This window comes from Panulirus ornatus, chromosome 33 (genome assembly GCF_036320965.1).
Source record: "Panulirus ornatus isolate Po-2019 chromosome 33, ASM3632096v1, whole genome shotgun sequence".
Lineage (NCBI taxonomy): Eukaryota > Metazoa > Arthropoda > Malacostraca > Decapoda > Palinuridae > Panulirus > Panulirus ornatus.
This window is the reverse complement of record NC_092256.1, coordinates 12,585,006-12,608,734: the sequence shown is the minus strand read 5'-3', so window position 1 is coordinate 12,608,734 and position 23,729 is coordinate 12,585,006. Positions and strand designations below refer to the sequence as shown.

General features: G+C 36.0%; 1 protein-coding gene and 1 long non-coding RNA gene across 3 annotated transcripts in view; one reads left to right on the top strand and one right to left on the bottom strand.

Moving 5' to 3' along the window:
• LOC139759462 (uncharacterized) overlaps window positions 1-12,929 on the top strand; it is a 42,357-nt gene extending 29,428 nt beyond the window's left edge. The window contains exons 10-12 of one of the 2 annotated variants that reach the window (XM_071681613.1): window positions 2,407-2,559; window positions 3,489-3,644; window positions 10,103-12,929. In XM_071681613.1, coding sequence (XP_071537714.1) covers window positions 2,407-2,559; window positions 3,489-3,644; window positions 10,103-10,278 — 485 coding nt within the window. In that variant the 3' untranslated portion in view covers window positions 10,279-12,929. Of the gene's footprint in view, window positions 1-2,406; window positions 2,560-3,488; window positions 3,645-6,795; window positions 9,511-10,102 lie in introns of those variants that run through there. The other variant, XM_071681612.1, reaches the window with a different exon arrangement.
• Window positions 12,930-15,537: 2,608 nt separating this feature from the next.
• On the bottom strand, window positions 15,538-20,859 carry LOC139759464 (uncharacterized). Its single transcript, XR_011715061.1, has 3 exons — window positions 20,667-20,859; window positions 17,266-17,370; window positions 15,538-15,570 (listed from the first exon to the last, which is right to left on the bottom strand). It is a non-coding gene; the product is annotated as an uncharacterized lncRNA (long non-coding RNA).
• Window positions 20,860-23,729: the final 2,870 nt, after the last annotated feature.

Here is a 23,729-nt window from a genome sequence, read left to right as displayed (position 1 = left end):
GACGAAAACACTTCCAGAAATTACACTCGTGTGTGTTTGCCTTGTGATATATCCTGGCTTACCTCATGTGACTGGTAGCACAGTTTTGTAAGTTAAGGGGCATGTAGCACACGTAAGCTGTTTTTGACCATGTTGAGATGTTTATCATTTTGTATAGAAAATTTTTATCTAGTTAATTGTACTGGCAAAATTTTGGATATACTCTTTCAGAATATTTGAGAATCTCAGATACAGATACACCATTATATTTCTGGCAACTGTTGGTTCGGCACTTCCTTTAGTCTGGACAAAATTACATGAGGGAACTTGAAATTACCTTGGCCATCAGACTTGTTTACTGGGCGGCCGCAGATAGCGTTGTTTGTAGGGCGTGCTTATTTACATTCTTTACACTGCACTTGTTGGTGGTGATACCGCAATTCTGTGAGATTCTTAGCTTATTTTGCTTAAATTTAACCCTAGCTATGGCTTCTAAGACATATGAGAGTGTCAGTTGTGGTGTCAAACGTAAACACCAGTCCATATCGATCCAAGATAAAGTAGAACTTTTGAAAAAATGGACCGTGGTGTTTCGATGTATAAGCTGTGTAACATTTACAGTATTGGTTCATCAACTGTTTATGACATGAAGAAGCAAAGGGAGAAAATATTGAAATTCTATGCTGACAGCGATTCCAAGAAGCAAATGATGATTAGAAAAACTATGAAAGATGGTAAGAGTACTGAGCACGATCGAGTGATAATGGAATGGTTTCAACAGCATCAGAGTGATGGAGTGGACTTGTCGGGTAGCACGATATCAGACAAGGCTAAGTTGTTCCATAAAGAACTTAAATTACAACATGAGCATGACTATAGTGAAGAATGGATTTAAAGATTCAAGAAGTGTCATGGAATTTCCATGAATGAAATGTGCTGAGAAAAGCGGTCTGCAAACCACGAAGGAGCTGCTGAGTATGTGGACGAATTTGCGAAACTTGTAGCTGACGAGCACTTTAGTCCTGAGCAGGTGTATAATGTATTTCATTTATTTATGTGATTTACATTTTATATTTGTTTTATTTAAATTTCTAGCGATACATGGTATACTTTAGACAAATGGGAGATATATAATTAGTGGGTTAGAGGGGTGTTGATGAATTATTAATACGTGACCACGGTTGGTCCAGCAAAATGGTTATTTCGGCAAGGCTTTGAAACTGAGAGTGCCGGAAAATCGGCGGTATACCTGTACATAGAGTGTACACTGGTTAGTAGGATTGAAACAGTGAAAGGTAATCAACAGACTTTTTTTTTTTAATTCTCAGTGATTTACATGACACTTGATGATGAGCTAAGTGTTCTTGTAGGGAAGGTAACCACTACCTTTGGGAAACTCATAAAGAACTCCTGGAGCAGTGCCAAACTCACTACCAGGAAAGTTATGAGGATATACTAGACCTGTCACTCGCATCCTGCTGTGGGACATGGCACTTGCAGTTTGCAAGAGCATAAAATTGTCATTTTCCTTCTCAGTTGTTTACTCTACATTCTTTATATCACATGGCACAATGAGATAGAAATGCAAATAACTTAAATGAGGCAATCCACCCCAAGTATTCCAGTGCTTCTCATATGTACACCAGGCCTAGCTCAAGTTTATACACAGAATTTACAATGGATGTGTACTGAAAATCATATTTTGTGATAAGATTTCTGATTTCAAGAGACCATTAGGCCACCCAAAGCTTCATTTTAAGATTTTCTGCAAGCATGTCCAAAATTATTATAGTACTGTCAGTACTGTAAGCTCTGGAAGAGACAGGGAGAGCTTCCAAGTCCTCAGGTGGCACACAAACTCACAATGAGAAATGATACCTTCATCTCAAAAATATGCACAAGCAGAAGAAACTGAGATGTAACTAAAACTTATCAACAAAGGATTGTACTTGTCACACTTGCAGCTGGTCCTCTCACTTGAGGATCAGCCTCTTGAAGTGCCTAAGGAAATGTGGCTCAGACTACCCTACGTAATTTATGGGTTTGCTGGAAGAGTGTCATCACAAGAAAATGGACAAGCACCGATAGGTTTCATGCTGCATCCCCATTAGATTGTTTGGTACATGTTAGTTTCACCACAGTCATAGGCTATTATATTTTCCTGTTTTCCTTTCTTCCTCTCCCTGCTTTCTCCCCCATTTATCCAGTGAGCTACCCAAGTTATTCACATCTTTACTTTTCTCATCTCAGCTCAGATTTCCAAGAGTGGTAGAAAAGGATGATTTGCACTTTACTTTTAGTATTTGCTTGAGAATGATGCAAGTTGTTGATTATAGGTTGTGAAATTCTGTATTTTGTTTATAAAAATCATATGCTGAAAATTACTCATTGCATTATACTAAATATAGTACTTCCTTATATTTACAGGAGGAACAGTTGTAGAGTATCCTCAAGAGTGTACTGTACTTGTTACAACAAACATTCGACGTACATGCAAATTGTTGGCTGTCATTGGGAAAGGTTTACCCATAGTATCCCCTTCATGGCTTACAGTTTCAAAGCAAGCACGAAATTTTGTCGGTTAGTCATCAGTCCACTGTTCTGAAGTAATATATAAAGAATTTTCTTTGTTATAGATATATACATGACTATTCTTATATACATAGAAAAAGAATTAGCAGATTAGGAACTTATACAGAAATATGGTCAATGATAGCTGGCATCAATAGATAAATAAATGCTGAAGCATGTTGCAGAATCTGAAGGGATATTATCCAACTCTGTTGTATTATATACATATATATTGGTTCTTAGACTGTATGAGGTATTACTAGACCCTTCTTGCTTCAGTTTGCATCACAAGTGAAAAGTCACCTTTGTTGAGGCTGTATAGTTGAAGTTGACTTTGACAAGTTTTTGCCAAAGAACTTTTTGCTACAAAGGAGTCCAGCCTGTCGTTGCTACTGAGTTTAGTGCAGTTTTGAGGCTGTTTGAGCCCCTGAATATATGTGAAAGACGTTCTGGGTTCATGTTTATTTGTATATAATCATGCAAGGACCCAGGATTGTTCTAAAGGCTCCTGCAGCCCAAGGCTGCATTTCTAACAGTAACAGGGAAATGTAGACTTTTATGGATTGAGAAGTTCATTGATGTGACTGTGCTTCCAAAAGGGAGTAAGAGAGTAGGAGACAAAGAAATTAGAGATGTATATTTCCGAGTGAGATTTTTGTTTAGGAAATTGTGTAAAATAGGAAATAATTTTTTCTAGCCCACCCATGAATATAAGATGCTTTATTATTGTACCATAATAAAGATCAGCCAAGAACAATGAAAAATGAGGTTTTCCCTTGTGATGAAGGTGATCAGAAGAGGTGCAAGGTATAGTGAGGTGGGGATAAAGAAATATTGAAACTGTATTTATGATGGATGTAATTTGAACTACTGAGGTTAACACCAAATTGAAAAACAGTATTGCTTTTGAAAATACAACTCAAATTCATGTGCTGCAGATCCTTGGAAATTTTTGGTGAAAGATACTGAAGCTGAGGAAAAGTTTGGATTTCGCCTTGAACAGTCCCTTAAGTCTGCATCCAAAGTTTTGCTCTTTGAAGGATTGTCAATTCATGCCACAATCTCTGTCAAGCCACCACCTGACCAGATGAAAGGTAAGATGCCAAAACTATAGCAGTTTTACTTTTTTATCATATTAAGAATTTTAGATTTAGCTTGTATTTTTAATTGCATGTTTAAATCTCTGAGAATTTTTTTCTCCCTTTCATAGAGAATGCTCTTATGACACTACAGGTCTTGCTAGAAATGGAAAATCCATCTCATTACAGTTCATTTAATGCCGTTGAATTTGGTACCAATACTGGCATCACTGTAGAAACACACCATTCTCATATATACCTTTATTACCATTTACCCCAACAACAGTTGTTGTGCTCTTAGTAAACAACAACAATAATTGATGTACTGTCAGGTCCTGCATCTTTTTTAGAAATCCATCTGATTTACTGTACTATTATTATCCTCTAAAGGCCTTCCATTGCAAAGAAGGCACGGAAAAAGATTCTGCTATCCTCAGCGCCCTTACAAACTCTTATAAGTTTTGGGCCAGCCACCAGAATGCCCTGTGTCCACAGTGACTCCGTGAAAACTGCATAGTTTGTTTGATGATGCTAGTTATATGGATGGAGTGATAAAAGAGAAAGATAAAAGCAAAACTAGGGAAAAGAGGTGCAGAGTTGGAGTGTGGGTGTGAGATATGGTGGCTAGTGGCAAGCCTGTTTGTGGATGATATTGTGTTGTTTGCAGAGGGTGAAGAGGAGTTGCAGAAGGCTGTGTGTTTTATGTGTGTAAGCATAGGAGATTGAATGTAAGTGCAAGTAGAAGTAAATTAATGGTATTTGAAAGGAAATGGAGTGAAAGTATAGATTTTGTAAAACTAAAAGAGTATATGGTGTGGGAGGTAAGCTGCTAGAAGCAGTGAAGTGTTTTACCAAGGATGTCGGCATGTGTATGCGTTGAAAGAGTGGAGAGTGATTGGTTCCCAGTGAAGGTCGGTCTGTAGGAGGGGTATGTGATACCTCCATGGTTGTGTAATATGTTTATGGATGGGGTGGTTAAGGAGGTAAATGCAAGAGTTTTGGAGAGGGGTGAGTATGCTGCCTGTTGGGGATGGGAGGGCCTGGGAAGTGAGTCAGTTGTTGTTCGCCAGTGATACAGCACTGGTGGCTGATTCGAGTGAGAAATGCAGAAGTTAGTGACTGAGTTTGGAAAAGTGTGTGAAAGGAGAAAGTTGAGAGTAAATGTGAATAAGAGCAAGAGGCTGAGGTATAGAGTCCAGTGCCCAGAAGTTGGTAGATCAGGGGCCTGGTATCATGGTTGGCAGTCATGCAGCATTGAAGGCAGAGTCAGGGATGGCTAATGAGTTGGTTCAGGAATAAGGTGCAGATAGTTGTCTATTGTTTTCTTGGTGTACTTTATATTATTTTTATCATTTGAATAACTTTTTGAGTAATATTTGGTATGTTATTTCCATTGCTTACATAAGGTTTTCAGTATTATTTTGTTTGTTTTTGGCCTACTGTCCCAGGCTCCCCACTTCCAAGGAAAGGAATGTCACAGTCTATCATTAATTGATTTAATTTGAATATATTTGGTACTTATCTCACATTACACAATGACCCATCTGAATCAGTAGCATATTTTATCAGTTTCCTAATTGTTAGGAATGTACTGTCAGCTCAGAATAATTCTTTATCTTTTTTGCTTTATGAATTTTAGGATCCTAAATTTCTCATCAGTAACTTTTTCCCTGTTCCAAAGTTGCATGTTTTGTGAGTTACTTGAATGATTGTTTCAACAACCCTCCTGTAATTTTTAATGAAAGATCATCAAAGAGTATACTGCATCATACTTGATTTTCCTTCAAGATTTACAGACTGTAGTACCTAAGTTGAGGATTAGTTACTGGTCTACATCCAACCAATAGATTATTTATCCTATCGTTAAAGCTACTATATCTCAGGTTCACTCTCTGCCTTAGAAAGTAGCTATAGAATCTTAAGACACTTTGAAGCCAGAGTAGATGGTAATGTTATGGAAAAAATAAATTTAACTAATCCCTTGGCATAGGACCACAAGGTGATCTAGCAATATTTGGTCATCAGCTTGATCACCATTTATTTGCATCATATTTCATTTTCTATATACAGGTGTGTGTTCAGTAGTAGTTGTGGGGCCATGTGACTTTTTTTATAGAGTATATTTCCTTATAATGTGCTGCTCAGTACATTCTGGATAGAGGCTAAGAACCAGTTTTATCCTTGGCTTACTCTTTCATAAATTCAAGTGTCAGTCTGAATACCTTTGGCTTAGTTTGACATAAGATTATATCAATGTAATTTTCAAAACTCTTTTTCAAACAATTAATCTTTCATACATTTTTATGCCCCACTGCTACACACAAGCATATGTGAAACATTATGTTGTTATATGTATTCATCTCTTTTACCTTTGACACATTCATGGTAACCTAATCAGCTTTTGGAACTTAAAATTTCATAAATTTGCATTTGATTAGAAAAACTCATGTTTACAAATGCTGTAATTTGGGACTGCTTTATGATGGAAAGCATATCAGAGCATACAAATTTTTGCAAATTAATTTATGAGATTGTAATTTTCCAAAAGAAGGAACAGAGAAGGGGGTCTAGTGAGGATATTTCATCTAAGGCTCAATCTTTTGTTTTTAACACTGCCTCGCTAACCTGGGAAATGGCGAATATGTAAGAAAAAAATTGTAGCTTTATATTTAAGCAGTGGCAGAGCATCAGGCAGCACATTTACCTCATGTTTTACTTATGCCACCATCCTTTTATTAAAGGCACTTGGTTTGCCTAATATCCTACCATGAAACGTATGAGCTCCTTAATTTGCGGAAATTTATATGTCATCATATTTGTCCTTATCAGGTACATATACACAGTACTGTAAATTTTAACCTCCCAGATATCAGCATTCTTGAGTTCAAGCATGTCCCAAAAAATCAGTATTCTTGTTAATATGCAAATTAATGTGTTAATGTCATCCAAAATCTAAAAATTCATTATCTCCTGGAAGGATATCTCTCGTGTGAGAGTGAAGTTTTTATCAATGTTTTGTAATTACTATTTGTACAGTAAGGGGAGAGAAAGTATGTTCTTTAATTATCGTGGTACATAGTGTAGTGACAGGACACAAAAATGAGAACATAAGTTTATGAGGTAGATATCTCTCATCAGTTACCATAATAGATAAATTCATCCACAGAAATCATTGAATGTTCTGGTGGGGAGTACCTTGACATGCCTCCAAGAAAGTATGCTCCACAGCTGAGAATAGTTTCCTGCTACGAGGATAAAAAGCACTGGACTACCTTTAAACGTCTGGGAATTCCCATTTTAGGGACAGAATTCATTCTCACTGGTTTACTGCGTCATGAACTACTCTTGGATGACTTCTTGTTGGAGTAGATTTACAGTTAATATCTTTAAACTGTTATCCCTGGGGATAAGGGAGAAAGAATACTACCCATGTATTCACTGCGTGTCATAAATGGCTAGTAAAAGGGGTGGGAGTAGAGGGCTGGAAATCATCCCCTTCTGTTTTTACTTTTGCAAAAAAAGGAACAGAGAAGGAGTCCAAGTGAGGATTTTTCCCTCTTAGGCTCAGTTATCTGTTCTTAGCGCTACCTCGCTAATGCGGGAAATGGCAACTATGTATAAAAAAATAACTCTGAACTGTGTAAATCATTGGATGACACAATTCTTTTTCAACTTATCATTTCCTGGTTATGTACAGTAAACTCTTAATTATCTGCATTTCACAGCACGTAATGGATTTCAGGAAATAAAGAATCTTCCCCCACCTTCCATAATTCCTGTTACCAATATGCTACTGATATTTCACCTGCTGCAGCACAAAAAGATATTTAAAATGATAACATATAACTTGTTTCAAACATTGGTAGCCTTTTCAGGGGGATATTTTGATATGACAATTTTTTTGTATACTTAATATCTGTTGTCATATTGTGTGGAAAGCAGAATTTCATTTCTTTCAGAAATGTAGGTAATCAAGTGCTAACTGTATAATTTAAAAGTTTTCTTAATATTAATATTCATATGTATTATAAAGCATGAAAGCAGTACCTGTTTGATTTCATCCACATTAATGTGATATATTTTAATGTAAAATTAACTTATATTTTAAGTTACTATTATGTTTGTATTATGTAACTTTATATTAAATATTAATGTTCATATATATTACTGTTTTGATGAAAGTTCTTTTGGTAAGGACTATTCCAGTTACTGTCATTTGATACAGAGAGGTGTCATATGTTATAGAATCTGTATCTTCCAGAAAAGTGGCATCCTAGATCTATTACAGTTTATAATGTCATTCACCAAATTAGCTTTGTATTTAAATATATTGTTTTGTGAAGTGATAGTCTTGTATAATAATTTTTATATCTAAAAATTTTGTTTCAATCATTTCACCGTAAGTTAAAATATTTTCCAAGGACATTAGTGTCAACATTTTTGTAGTCATACATTCCCTCTTTCCCTACTTTATTCTTCATAGGTTTCTACTCACTCACTTAACATATAGAAGTCACCTTCCTTACACTGACAAAGAACTGGTATGAATTACATAACTTTAAGACTGCTGTGTTCCTGAAACCTTGCAATAGATTACAACACCTTACATCAAACCTCTGTGCTGCATCAGTGTCAGCTTTATTGTTCCTTAATCCTGAATACATTGTGACTACTTATTCACTGTCATGATGAAAGCTGCATTTCTTACTTGCTGTTTTCAGTTTAGAAAAAAAATATTGTGCATAAGTTCAGTATGAAAAATTAAAACTACAGTGTTTAATACATGAATACTAGCAAAATGGAGAGAGTTATGAAACATACAAGACCCACATGATAGCAGCGTGACCTGCCATATATCAACCCACCTTCACACCTGTGATAGTGCATAAATGTTTACAACATTGATTTGTGATACAGATTTTGGTCTACATTATATTTAACTAGTTTTTGAAAAATGATTTCTGTATAATATTGTAAGTTCTGTGGGGCCTGGATGTGGAAAGGGAGCTGTGGTTACGGTGCATTATTACATGACAGCTAGAGACTGAGTGTGAACGAATGGGGCCTTTGTTGTCTTTTCCTAGCGCTACCTCGCACACATGAGGGGGGGAGGGGGTTGTTATTCCATGTGTGGCAAGGTGGCGACGGGAATAAATAAAGGCAGACAGTATGAATTATGTACATGTGTATATATGTATATGTCTGTGTGTGTATATATATGTATACATTGAGATGTATAGGTATGTATATTTGCGTGTGTGGACGTGTATATATATACATGTGTATGTGGGTGGGTTGGGCCATTCTTTCGTCTGTTTCCTTGCGCTACCTCGCTATCGCGGGAGACAGCGACAAATCAAAATAAATAAATAGATATAGATTGTAAATATTATAACTTCAATAAGACATTGAGAATATTTTGAGATGCATGCTGCTGCTAGTCTGTAAATGATTGCATTATAATATTATGAACACTGAATAGTAAATATAATAACATTATCAACAACATGAAACAATTTTTATGAGACGCATGCTATTGCGGGTTCATCAATGTTGATAATAACTATCAAGCTGAGTTACTGCTAATGGTCTTGCATTTTTTTTTTTACATGCATTTCATTGTAAATGATTACTCTTATATTATGTACACCAACTAGTATATATTATAACATCATCACTGGTATGAAGCAATTTTGAGGTGTTACCACTGGCACATAGCTTATTACATATAAGTATCAATTTTCGACATGTTTTTTGCCTTACATTGTTTTTTGAACTTGCATTAGTTTGTAAGTGATTGTTCTGTAATACTTTATACAGCAAATAGAAATCTTATACTATCATTAGCTCTATGAGGTAATAAAATGTATAATTTGTATAATACTGTATATTTTATTTTATTTTATTTTATTATACTCTGTTGCTGTCTCCCACATTAACGAGGTAGCAACAAAGTATGATAAAAAAAATAACATAAACCATGGAAAGGCCTGTGAGACCTGGTTGTGGATAGGGAGCTGTGGTTTCAATGCATTACACATGACAGCTTGAGTGTGGATATGAGTGGAAATGGCCTTTTTTTTTCTGTTTCCTGGCACATACTCGCTGATGCAGAAAACAGCGCTCAAGTGTTGTAAAAATAATTAACACATTTTTGGGAATTATAACATGATTCCATTGTGAGATATGTATCTATTACATTGCTGGGGGAGTGGGAGCTTGAACATTTATTCATTTCACCATGCACATAGACGATTTGTTACTTTATTGATATACATGCCTTTTTTCAGAGAAAAATTTCATACAGAAAGACAATGTTATTAATAGCATTTCTTAATGTATGAAAGGTTGCTTCTGTGATGGTACATTAAATATTTAGATTAGCCACCTTCAGTGGGTCAAGATTCCAGCTAATATGGCATATAAGTTTTTGGTTTGAATTCAAAGTGGTTGTATTCTGTGCTTTTTTTCAGTTATTCCTGTGGTTTTTACGCTTATAATGGCATTCGACATGCATCCAAACACTGCACTTCATCTTTGTAATTCCTTAGTCTATATCACACTCATTGGAAGCTGGGAAAAAGAAAGAATTATGGGTAAGTACTATGATTTAATATTTTTGTATCTTTTACATGATGTGGGCATGTAGAAAGAACTTAAGATAGGGAGTTTACTAGGAGAGTGTAATGCAGTGTGATTAAAGGCTCTGATGTAAGAAGAAGAACACCTGTGATGTTGGGTAGTAACAGTGGAAAAGTGTGTGAAATATTGTATGCAAGGAAGGCATGTAAGGACAGGGATAAGTGGAATCTCTTCTACTGAAGCCAACCCCATTTTCTGCATCTGCGAGATAGTGTCAGGAAACAGATGAAGAAAGATCCATCCACTCAAGTACACATATATACATACACATACATATACATACACATGCATATACATATAGACACATGTACATATTCATACTTGCTTGTCTTCATCCACTCCTGGTGCCACCCCGCCCCTCAGGAAACAGCATTGACACCCCTTGCATCAGCGAGGTAGCACCAGGAAATAAACGAAAAAAGCCACATCCGCTCACACTCAGTCTCTAGCTGTTATGTACTTTGCACTGAAACTACAGCTTCCCATCCACATCCAAGCCCCACAGACCTTTCTGTGGTTTACCCCAGATGTTTCACATGCCCTGGTTCAGTCCACTGACAGCACATCGACCCCAGTACACCACATCATTCCAGTTCACTCAATTCTGTGCACACCTTTCACACTTCTGCATTTTCAGGCCCTTATCTCTCAAAATCTTTTTCTCGCCATCCTTCCACCTCCAGTCTGGTCTCACGCTTCTCCTTATTCCCTCTACTTCTGAAACATATACCCTTTTTGTCGACCTTTCCTCACTCATTCTCTCCTTATGTCCAAACCATTTCGAGACACCTGCTTCTGCTCTCTCAACCTCACTCTTTTTATTACCACACATATCTCTTACCCTTTCTTTTCTTACTCGATCAAACCACATATTGTCCTCAAACATTTCATTTCCAACATGTCCGCCCTCCTCCATACAACCCTATCTATATCCCATGCCTCGCAACCATATAATATTATTGGAACTACTATACCATCAAACATACCCATTTTTCCTCTCCAAGATAACGTTCTCTTTCCACACATTCTTCATTGCTCCTAGAGCCTTTGCCCCCTCCCCTACCATATGAATCCACTTATGTTTCTGTGGTTCCGTTTGCTGCCAAATCCACTCCAAGATATCTAAAACACTTCATTTCCACCAATTTTCTCCATTCAAACTTACATTCCCTCTAATTTGTCCCTCAACTCTGCTGACCTTTATAACCTTGTTCTTATTCACATTTACTCTCAACTTTCTCCTTTCACACACTTTTCCAAACTCAGTCACCAACTTCTGCAGTTTCTCAATAGAATCAGTCATCAGTGCTATGTCACTGGCAAAACAATTAAAAGACTTCCCAGGCCCTCTCATCCCCAAAAGACTGCATACGTGCTCATATTTCCAAAACTCTTACATTTACCTCCCTAACCACCCCATCCTTAAACAAATTGATCAGCCATGGGGACATCATACACACCTGCCACAGACCAACCTTCACTGGGAACCAATCACTCTCTCTACCTACTCATTCACATGCCGTACACCCTTGATAAAAACATCTGTGCTTCTAGCAGCTTACCTCCCCACCATATATTCTTAAGACCTTCCTCAAAATATCTCTATCAACCCTGTCATGTACCTTCTTCAGATCCATAAATGCCACATACAAATCCATCTGTTTTTCTATGTATTTCTCATACATTCTTCAAAATAAACATCTGATCCACACATCCTCTACCACTTCTAAAACGCACTACTTCTCCCCAATCTGATGCTCTGTACATTTCTTTACATATTACATTTATGTACATATATACAAATTAACATTTAAAAACTCTACCACTTCTAAAACACACTACTTCTCCCCAATCTGATGCTCTGTACATTTCTTTACATATTACATTAATGTACATATATACAAATAAAGTAACATTTAAAAACTGGCAGACCTTACTAATATGGTTGGAGAAATTACACTCTGAAAAAATAAATTACAGTCACAAATACTTTCCATTATTTCATTAAATATTTTTGTAATACTTGATCGTTGTTTCCCGCACCAGTGAGGTGGCTCTAGGAAACAGACGAAGAACAACCCATCCACTCAAATATATATATATATATACACACCCATACACATACATATTATCATATACATACACATGTACATATTCACACTTGCTTGCCTTCAGTCCATGTCCGGTGCCGTCCCGCCCCACAGGAAACAGCATCACTGATCCCTGCTTCAGCAAGGTAGTGCCAGGAAAACAGCTGTCATGTGTAATGCACCGAAACCACTGCTCCCTATATACATCCAAGTCCCACAGACCTTTACATGGTTTACCCCAGACATTTCACATGCCCTGGTTCAGTCCATTGACAGCACATCACCCCCAATATCCCACATTGTTCCAATTCACTCTATTCCTTGCACCTTCTCACTCCTCTGTATGTTCAGGCCCCGATCACTCGAAATCTTTTTCACTCCATCCTTCCACCTCCAATTTGGTCTCCTGCTTTTCCTTGTTCCCTCCACCTCTGACACGTATATCCTCTTGGTCAACCTTTCCTCACTCATTCTCTCCATATGTTCAAACCACTTCAACTTACCCTCTTCTGCTCTCTCAACCAACCTCTTTTTTTATTACCACACATCTCTCTTACCCTTTCATTACTGACTCGATCAAATCACCTCACACCACACATTGTCCTCAAACATTTCATTTCCAAAACATCTACCCTCCTCCGTATAACCCTATCTACAGCCCATTCCTTGCAACAATATAATAGTGTTGGAACTGCTATTCCTTCAAACATACCCATTTTTGCTTTCTGAGATAACGTTCTCTCCTTCCACACATTCTTCATGACTCCCAAAACCTACTGCCCCTCCTCCACCCTGTGACTCATTTCTGCTTCCATGGTTCCATTCACTGCCAAGTCCACTCCCAGATATCTGAAACCTTTCACTTTCTCCAACCTTTCTCTATTCACACGTACATACCAATTAATTTGTCCTTTAACCCTGCAGAACCTAATAGCCTTGCTTTTTCTCTGTTCACACTTACATATTAATTAACTTGTCCTTTAACCCTGATGAACCTAATAACCTTGCTCTTATTCACATTTACTCTCAACTTTCCCCTTTCACACACTTTTCCAAACTCAGTCACCAACTTCTGCAGTTTCTCATTTGAATCAGCCACCAGTGCTGTATCATCAGCAAACAACAACTGACTCACTTCATTACAGTGTAATTACAAATACATTTGGAAATAGCAATTACATTAGTTACCACAAAATAATATCAGTTATAATTAAAATTTTCCAAATTTTGGAAAAAGTAATTTTGGGAAAAAGCAAACTAATTTTGCTCTGTAAGGTTATCCTTTATTTACAAACAAGTGTCAACCTATTTTGAAAACAAAAATAAAGATTTCATTTTAAAAGAAGTTGCAGATGGTAACTAAATAGCTGGTAGTTTTTCAATTCACTGTTGCACTTTAACAATAACATTGAATGGAAAGAAGTGAGACCAAGTTGAGCTCTGTTAGCAGTGAAAAAATTTCCGTCAATGCTGAAAACTTGCTCTGGAGCAGATGTATCAGTACACCCAATCACCTCTTGCAAGGTTCTTTAGTGGATGCAAAGTTTGGGACACTTCTTTCCAGTATAGCTTTGGATCACTTGAAAGTTACTGAGTTCTTTCCTCTACATATTGCTTCAACAAAAGACTAACATGCTGTGCTTCCTTCTGATCCCTGTTGATTTTGGAATTTAGTTGAACATTTTGGTATGAAGGAAAAAAAATCTGGGTCTTTTTGATTCAAGTAATGCCTCTGCTAAATCCTCCTTATTACTTTCTTTATCCATTGTTGATGTTGACCCATCCTTAACTACCTCCAATTCTTCAAGCATTTCCTTGTCATACCAGCCTTTGGTCCTTCTGCTCTTGTAATGGAAGCCAGTCCAGTTTGAACATAGAATCAAAAAAAGCAGCTACCTGAACATCTCTCATTTCCATGTATGGATCAAACCCTTTCTTCACATAGTCTGATAGGACTTTAGCCAGTTGTTCACAGCACTGTAACTGGGTTTTATAATTATGGATTAGATTTTCTAGTGAGTGTTTCTATCCCTGAATTACAAGTCCAATATCAGATATGGTCACCTTTTGCCCCTCCTCAACTTCCATGGCCTTGTGAAAAGGGTCAAGGACACTCTCATGCTCCTTTAAGGCAGAAATCTCCACTGTTAGGGTTCTTGAGTTCATACAATGTTATGTTTTTGTTATTATCGGACTGATATTTTTGTTTGGGTAAGGTCGAGGGATCAACAGGGTTGACTCAGATGGTTGATTATAAAAAAGTACTGCTACTACTACCAGCTGTACTTTTTATAAATTATACTGCTACCCCTACCTCCATTATTTGTTTTGTACCAGTACTGGTTGCCCACCTTTGCATTTACAAGGTTACCAGTACCACTTTCCTCCCCTTCACAATTACAATTATTTGAACACAATTAATTACTTCAATTTTATTTTCAATTACAATATTTCTGTAATTAATTACATTTCAGTTTAATTACAGTTACTCCAGTTACTCACAAGACAGACAGATTAGTACTTAAGATGTGAAAGAAATTCATAATTCAAACAATCTTTGTTGTAAGATTACTGAATTGAAGATCTGCCAATATTTCAATTTCTCTTGGTAAAACCTAGCCTTGGCCTTTTAGATATTATCCATTCTTGCTCTTTACATACAATATGAAGATACTAAAAAAAAATTATCAATGTTGAAATTCTAATCCTAACCATCATGAATATAAAGCCTTTACATTATCTTGGTTGTGGCCACTTAAGTATAACTGATAAGGATAAAAAACTTTCCTTATTCGATATATACTATAATTAATAAATACATGTCTACAGTACAGCATTATATCAATTGTAACAAATATTTCTGTACTGTTACTTCTTATTTGTTTTATCAAAATACTGTATACTCAATAGTATTACACAACTTTTATAATCTGTGTACGATGCATGTCAATTACCTTGTGGGTCAGAGATACCTTATGTAAAAACATAAAATTCAGCAGTAAAAATGTGCATTTGATGGCAATGACAAGAGTCAGACCCTTCATGTCAAACCACAATCCTTGAGACATAAACATACTTTAATTACTTTTTTAATCTAATGAAGTTCCTTGACACTTTTTTACCATATCCAGCAATTTTCCTTCCTTGTAAAGTTGTCTTGTTTCTTTTCCTCCACCAATACACCTGCCATCAACAAAAACTCGTGGAACCTAAAAGAAAAACAGCAAAATTAAGCAATATAATTAGGTCGTACATTAATTGCATTCCCCTTTATACAAAATCAATATCCCAAAGAGGGACTCTCCCTTACACTCTGAATTTCACCCATCTCACATGGGAGTTGACAGACATCAAAAACCTGCCACAAATTGGGTTTGAGTAACTTAGCTGAGGAAACGAAAAAATTTGAAAGGTAAATCTCCAAGAAAATAAGGTTCACTGAAAGAGAGAAAGTGAAGAATAGAAAGAACTTAGAAACATTGAAAAGTAGGTGCATATGAATAAAAGATCATGTAAGAATGTCAAAAGAAAAAATCGAATAAAAATTCAAAGGATGATAAGCTATGCTGAAAGGAGGTAAACAGATGCAGAGGTAAGGTTTGTACAAGAAATGTTTTAGACAAACCTAGGAGACTGCCTCTCCATATAAATACTATGTGCTAATTATTTTGACTGCCATAGAGGCATTGAGAACATGGGTTCTATGTAAGGATGTATGGTAAAGGGTGAAAGTGTTGGAAATGAAACGTCTAAAGATAGTATGTGGTGTGAGGAGCTGATCAAACAAGAAATGATAAAGTAAGAGAAAGAAGTGTGGTAATAAGATGAATACAGTCAAAAAAGCTAAAAATGGTGTGCTGAAATGGTTTGAACATATAGAGAGAATGATTGAGGAGGCTGAAAATGAGGGTGTATATGCCAGGAGTGGAGGGGAAAAGAATGGAAGAATGCATTCATGGAAGGATGGAATGATAAGGGTTTGAACTGAGGGACTTACATTACACAAGATGTCCAGAGAAAGGATGGAGTGCATTAGGCTATTTCTTCATCTGAGCGTGGTGCTAACTTGCTAATGTGGGAAATGGCAAACAAATAGGGACAAAAAACAACTCTGTGCTTGTGTAGTGCACATGGTCTTCCCCTTATGTATTGCCACTAATATAAATTAGTTGCTTATTTCTTCACATTTTTTTTCTATTATTATTTTTCAAGACTTTCCTCAACAACTGATGCATATCATGTGTTTTTTCCTCATCACTTTAGTCATCCAACTACCTACATTTTTTACCACTATGTGAAATAAGCTGAGAAGAAATGAAGATACAAACTTTCCCCAACCTCTCTTTTTACTAGGAGTTATCACATCAAGCACACCTCTCTATGGTCTAATTTTTAGAAATGACATAGCTTTAATTATAGACTACAAGGTAACAAACACAAGCATCAATGGCCATAATAGTGATGAAAACATTTTATGAAAGGCATTGTGTAGAGATTTTTTTCTTATTCAAGTTGTGAAAAAGATTTGAAAGAAAAATGTCAAGCATTCGGGAAGAGCATTACAGGAATTAGTGGAACCCTTGATGTATTAAGAGGAAAGAGGGTGTATACAAGTAGATTTTTGGACAAGCAGGTTGTAGAAACACTTTTCAGAGAAAAATGTCTAGAAAAAAGTTTCACATATTTCAAAAATGATAAGTGACACACAAAGTTTCACTTTTTTTCCTTTTCAGTCAATCATATTTACTTTTCATTGAATAACCTCACATCACCCAAGCATATTTTATTCAATTGTCCACCTCCCTATTACTTCTTCAGATTATATAATTTCTTAATTGTCTGTGTACTGTACATTTTTTATATCAATATTCAAATATATTTGAAATTAAAATTGATACACTCACAGTTCTTACTCCTGTCATTTGATCGAGGACATCTTGTACTTCAAGACCATCAGGTTGCTTGTCTAGTTCATAAACGCTGTATGGCACACCTAAGTCACTGAATACCTAGAGTTAAAAAGAGAGACCAGAAAATAATTTTTGGGGCAAGAGATTACTTTAACACCAAGAATACATATGAAAAATATTTCTTGAACAAAGCCATAAAGCCTTCCTTTAAAACAGTAGTTGTAAAACACCAGAAAATAATCAATATTGAATATTTTTTGACTATCCTTTGGGCTGAGGTAACATACCCCAGTAAAAACAGCAACTGAAAGGGGTCACTGAGCTTAACAACCCTATCTCTACTAGATTTCATCCCTCCTGTCGAAAAATACAACTCCAAATAAATGTGTTTTATGACCAACAAAAGACTTCCTGTAACAAGTTTTGCTAGTCTAAGAAGGTGGGTTTGAACAGAAATTAATGTATATCACAAAACAGTGAAACATAAACATATTAGAAAAGGAAAACTTGGACTTCTTAGAAAGTGAAGCAAAGTTCTCTTTTATGCAGGAAGGTGTGACTGAAATCAGGTATGAGAGGGATGACACAGCTAAACGAGATAGAATCATTCATCAAAGAAAAATTACTTGTTTTGTGAGGTTGAGTGTTGGAAACAAGACACATGAACTTTGTATCTTAATTAATCACTACAGGATTTACCATATGTGATGATCTTATGGATACTTTCTCAAATTAAGGGTTTCAGAAAACAGTAATGATGAAAGAGTACACAATTTGAATAGCAAGGAGTGATGGTGGTTGCTAATACTTGCTTTGAAAAAAGGAAAGAAATGCAAAACTGAAGAGTGACAAAGTAAATGAAACAAAGGGAGTGGAAAGTATTCAGGGTAGCAGTGTTTACATGTATGGGATATGAGCATATGAGAAAGAGTACAGGTAGGAAAAGAAAGTTAAATCTGCTGAGAGGGAGAAATGAGGCAGCATGTGGAGAGTATCTGCAGGGAAGGAGTGCAAGTGATTGGGATAAATACAAGAAAAGGCTACAAGAAGTCAAGAGAAACGTACATGAGCTGAAAAGGAAGGTATATGAGATATGATAGTGAGAAAATACTGGTGAAATTCAAAAGAATAAAATGTTTTGGAAGGAAGAAAACAGAATAAGAGAACAGAAAAATGAAGTGACTGGAAGGATAGCAGATGGGGGAAGTGGTAGCAGGCAAAAAGGTAAAAAAGAAATGAGTGAATATTCTGCTGGACTGCTGAGTGCTTTACAGATAGGCTGGTAGATATGGTGTTTGGGACAAGGTTGTATACATATATAGTTTTGGTGAAAGGAGAGGACATAATGAAAGCCTTGAATATAGTGATGCATGATAAAGGTGCAGGAGTGCATGGGTTTATCATTTAATTTTTCATGAAATTAAATACATACATATTACAGTATCTTTTGAATCTGACCATTCTAGACACTAACAATAATTAAATTAATCAAAACAACTTTAAGGTAGATAATCATATCTAATCAAAATACAAATAACTGGCAATTTAATCATTCTTACCTTCTTAGCTAACTTACAATAGGGGCAAAAGGTCTTGGAAAAAATCATAACACAATTATCATTGACTTTTTCCTTCACCATATTTGCAACAGGGCCCTTCATATCTACAGCACTAATCTGACAACTTGGTGAACCTCCCATTCAAGAAAAACTGGAAAAAGAAATAAAAAAATGAATTCTATTTGCACTATCATATGTTACATCTGAAGAAACATTCTTGATAGTCCCGAACCCTGAAATGTAGAGCCTACATACCTTTTTATAGTATAGCTTAAACTCTTAATAAAAACATTCAATGAGCTATGAAATCACAGCCCCCATAAATGAATGAAAGTCATCGATAAATCACTGCTGAATACACTGTATATTTGGGGAAGTGGAAATACGGTTTTCTTGTGATGAATGCATCCATAAATCTCCACCTAAATACAGCTATACTGTAAAGTATACAGGTCATGGTGTTAAAAAAGGAATATAAACAGGATTTCAATTTCAGTTCTGTTTCACTGATCACACAGATTTAGTACTAAAATCATTCTATATTCCTATCTGTTATCTATAATTCCACTCCTGTTAATATCTGGTCAATCAATATGTAAAGCCTCTCTGTCCACGGCTACATGGAGCCCTGTTGCAGTTCAAAAGAACTGAGATCCCAAACCATGTTCACACTTTCCTCAATCTTCTAAGCCTTGCCCTCTTTCATCCAATTTCTTTTTTTCACTTAAGACTTAAGTGTCAAAGATAACAATGATCATATAACTACAAATCATCATAAAGCAACAACATTACCTTTTCCACTCAATCTTTTTGCACTTTCATCCAGATTTTTTCACCAGACATGTGTCAAAAGATAAAGATTATGCACCTGCAAATCACCATATTGCAACATTACTTGTTTCTTACAAATTTTCTACACATACATTAAGATGGGAGTCGTGGATACCTAGGTTTGCATTCCTTGGTAAACATGTAGTTCAAGAGAAGCCCAGTGATAACTTATCTGCAAAAGTAACTGAAATAATTACCAAAGAAGGGGTAAAGGAATACTGTGGAGATGCTGTGCTAATAGCTTTGGATATTGAGTTATTTTGTTGTAAGATGGTAGTATAGTCTTTCAAGGCTGGTGCAAGTGGTAGAGTATGAACTGAAGCATTTTATCTTATTTTTTGGTACAAGATAATAGGGGTGATGGTTATGAAAACTTTAATGTTGGTTGATTGGTTGGGGTGGGGGGCATAATTCACAAGTGAAACTTGTCCAAAAACAATAGAATCTACGAAAACCATTTTGAGGTACTGGTGTCTACAGGAACCTAACCAATTTCTGACACCAGCACACAATAGGATGAAAAAAAACCACCTGTTTCTATTCACATGAAAAATATCATAGGTTAGGTTAGGTTACCATTGGTTTGGTTGGCTTCTGATAAGTGTTTCAATCACTTTTACATTCATTTATCCCATATTTTCCTTGATATTCGTAATGTCCAATGAAATCATCTTACAAGATATTTCAGAATACTATAAGCTCCACCACTCAAATATTCCCAACAGTCTCATGAGGTTAGAAAATTCTGTAACAGTCATTCATATAACTTTTCTTTGATCTATATATTCACATGCAATTTCAATCATTAAATGTGTTCTTAGTACTCTCACTCACTGTCTGTCTGTATCAAGTTTCACTGAACATTTTGGAAAGTATACATACTTTCCACTCATGAATACCTAAACCTCGTGTCAATAAACCACATAAATACCTCACACTGTCTTTAAATTATGAGTACTGACAACTGGAACAGATTTTAGGTCTTGGTACTACCCATCTATTTACCCTTCAAGGTTCTTGTGATAGTAAGTTGTATATAAAGATCACGACTGCTATATGTTAGGACAAACCCCGTTACTCTGCACTTTAGCAGTGGTTGGCCGCCACCTGCTATAGATAGACCTGACGTCGATCCCCCACAATATCCTAAGTCAAACACAATTCAGAGCAGAATATTTCTCTTTTTCTTCTAATTAATGTTTACCAAAGACTACTTAAGAAAACCAGGATAGCGTGAATGGGTTGCGTGAGCACTGGCTGCTGTAATTCAGCGCAGGGTCAACAGATGGCACCACTGACCACTGTGGTGGTAGTCTGTTTGTTTACATTAACATTACAGAAAGTTTTCACACACGTCAAGAGAAGAAGAAGAGGATACAGCAAGTGTAAGTGCAAGTAGCAAAAAAAAAAAAAAAAAAAGGAAAAAAGATAACCCAGAACTTGTTTATGTTTTTTTTTTTTTTAAAGGATAAAGAAATGTACGAACGCCTTTGAACAGATATGGACATACAATATAAGTAACTTTAAACAATATTAGGGGGGGATTCGACTGGGCACCTGAAGTAACAATCATGCCATAACAACAAAGATATTTTTTTCTTTAATATTTTTAGCAACATATACATTACCCGTAATTGGTCCACATGTACCTAATAATCTTGATAAAGTGATTATGCAGATGAAAGATGATGGGAAATGCTCTAACAATATTGCACTTGAAGTATGATTTTCATCTTTTGATCCTTATGGTCAGGATGATGAGAACTTTATATTTTGCATAATACAAATAGTCCTTCATGCATACAGAGTCCACAGACATCAGCACTCCTTATGAGCCCTTCGATCAAGAGAATGATAATTTGATGGTAGAACATAATTCACTTGTAGATTTCTTCTCCACCTTCAATCCCTATCAATTCAAATGATATTGTGATTTCTGATTGTATCTCAGACAAATTAGAGCAAAATGCAGTACATACACAATAAGATATATATATGCCATACATTGATGGATCATGAGTCTCATTTGTGTAAAGGTAGGCCATATAGAGATGCTTTGTGGAAGGTCTTGAGGAAAGCAGCTAGAAGCAATGAAAAGTTTTTATCAAGGGTGTAAGGCATGTGTACAAGTAGGAAGAGAGGAGAGTGATTGGTTCCCATTGAAGGTAAATCGGTGGCAGGAATGTGTGATGTCCCCTTGGTTGTTTGATTTGTTTATGAATCGGGGTGGTTAGGAAGCAGGAGGTGAAATAATTGAGTGAAAGATGCTTTGAAGGTCTGGGGCGGAATACAAGGGCTAGAGCGAATTGGAGCTTGTATACAAGGTACGATACGCCGTCAGTGGGTTGTTCGTGTAAAACAAGTATATTAAAAGACCATTCTCGTTATTCCTATAAGTTTTCAGATCTGTAGGTCCAGTACTATCATTGCTTCTTCCCAAGACCTTGTCTTCAAACACATTCAAGTCTTCTTCATTCAAGTCTTCTTCAGTGGGTTCTTAATATGGCACACGACTCATTCTGTTGATAGAATATTATAATAAAATAGATATTTTTCACGCTGATTGGTATCAATTCCTCGATGGTATAACAAATATCATAGAGAAATTAGGTATATAAGACCTTGCTTTAACACCGAACAACAATTCCATGATGTCTGACTATGAATACCTCTTTAGTAAAATAAAGAACATAAACTGATAAATGAAACCTTTCTCTAAAACTGAATCCTTATTGCATGAAGAAGTTTGAGTCAAGTTCTACTTTAGGTTTAAGGCCTTTGGCCTTCTCTACGGTACATTATTCAAACTATATTGCATACTTACATCTTGTATGTCATGTTATTAATAAAAGGCATTAATCAAGAAAATTCCAATTGTGAGTTATTTCTTATTTCCGTTAAACTAAGCAACATGAACCACTTCAATTTACTAAATAAACGAACAGACTTTTCACGACGTCAAAATGTTAGCTGACGCGCCATCTATACTTCTATAACTAAACTATAGTCAATAAATGTGAAACGTTTAGCGAGTGTTCTCTCTTACTAAATAGAGACACCGTGAAAACAAACTTGTTCACCAACGTGGATTTCGATGGATATAACAGGTAAATTGCACTTTATTTCGGTATAAAGCTCTATGTACTGTTTTGAATTAGTGGTTGGAGTGATTATAGGATATGTTTTGCGGTTAAGTAGACATTACCAAGTTGCAGGCATATTGGAACCATTACATGAGATAGCGACTGGAAGTTCCAGACTAGTCGTAGTTTGGTAACTAGGGAGAATGTGTCAGTATACCAGAACAGTATGTATCAAGTTTGTAATCACTGTGAAGTGGTAAGTGTGTGGACTATCTGTAGAGGGAGGGATGGGATTTGAAGTCATTACAAATCCATGTTATCTGAAGTTATGTATTCTTGAACTTCAACGCAGTCGGCGTTTACTGAAGCTCAGGGAAAACGATGGATTGATGACACACACTCACAACATTGGAAATAACTGAATGAGTAAATAGTAAATGGAAATAGCAGAAATTTAAGAAAAAAATATGTGACCGTGTAGAAAAAGTTCAAGGGTGTAAAACTTCATGTATATTATCCACATAATTACGGTAAGATGTTTACAAACTTGGACTAAACCTGCCGCTACAGCTCCACTTCAGGAAAATTGTGGAGGCAAACTGTCCGTTGGCATATTTTACAATCGCATTTAAGTACATGCATAATGAAGTACTTCTGAGGAGTGGCAATGAGTCATTGCACTTAAACATGCGTAAAGAACTAAAGGAAACCGAGGAAAGCAATGAAGGTGTTATCAGTGATATGCTTGAGAAAATGAAATAAGCCCAGTATGGAAGAGAGAAGATAAGAGTTTACTAGTTAACAACCTACAAGTGTCTAAAACAGCAGTAGACAGTCCCTCGAAATTTTGCAATTTTGCATTTCTAGTGTAAGTGAAATGGATGGATGTTATATATATTGTGATGTAAATGCTGACAATATATAAAAGTTTGAAAGATTGTGTGATAACAGAGATCAAGCGTTGATTTATCTCATCTTACTGCAC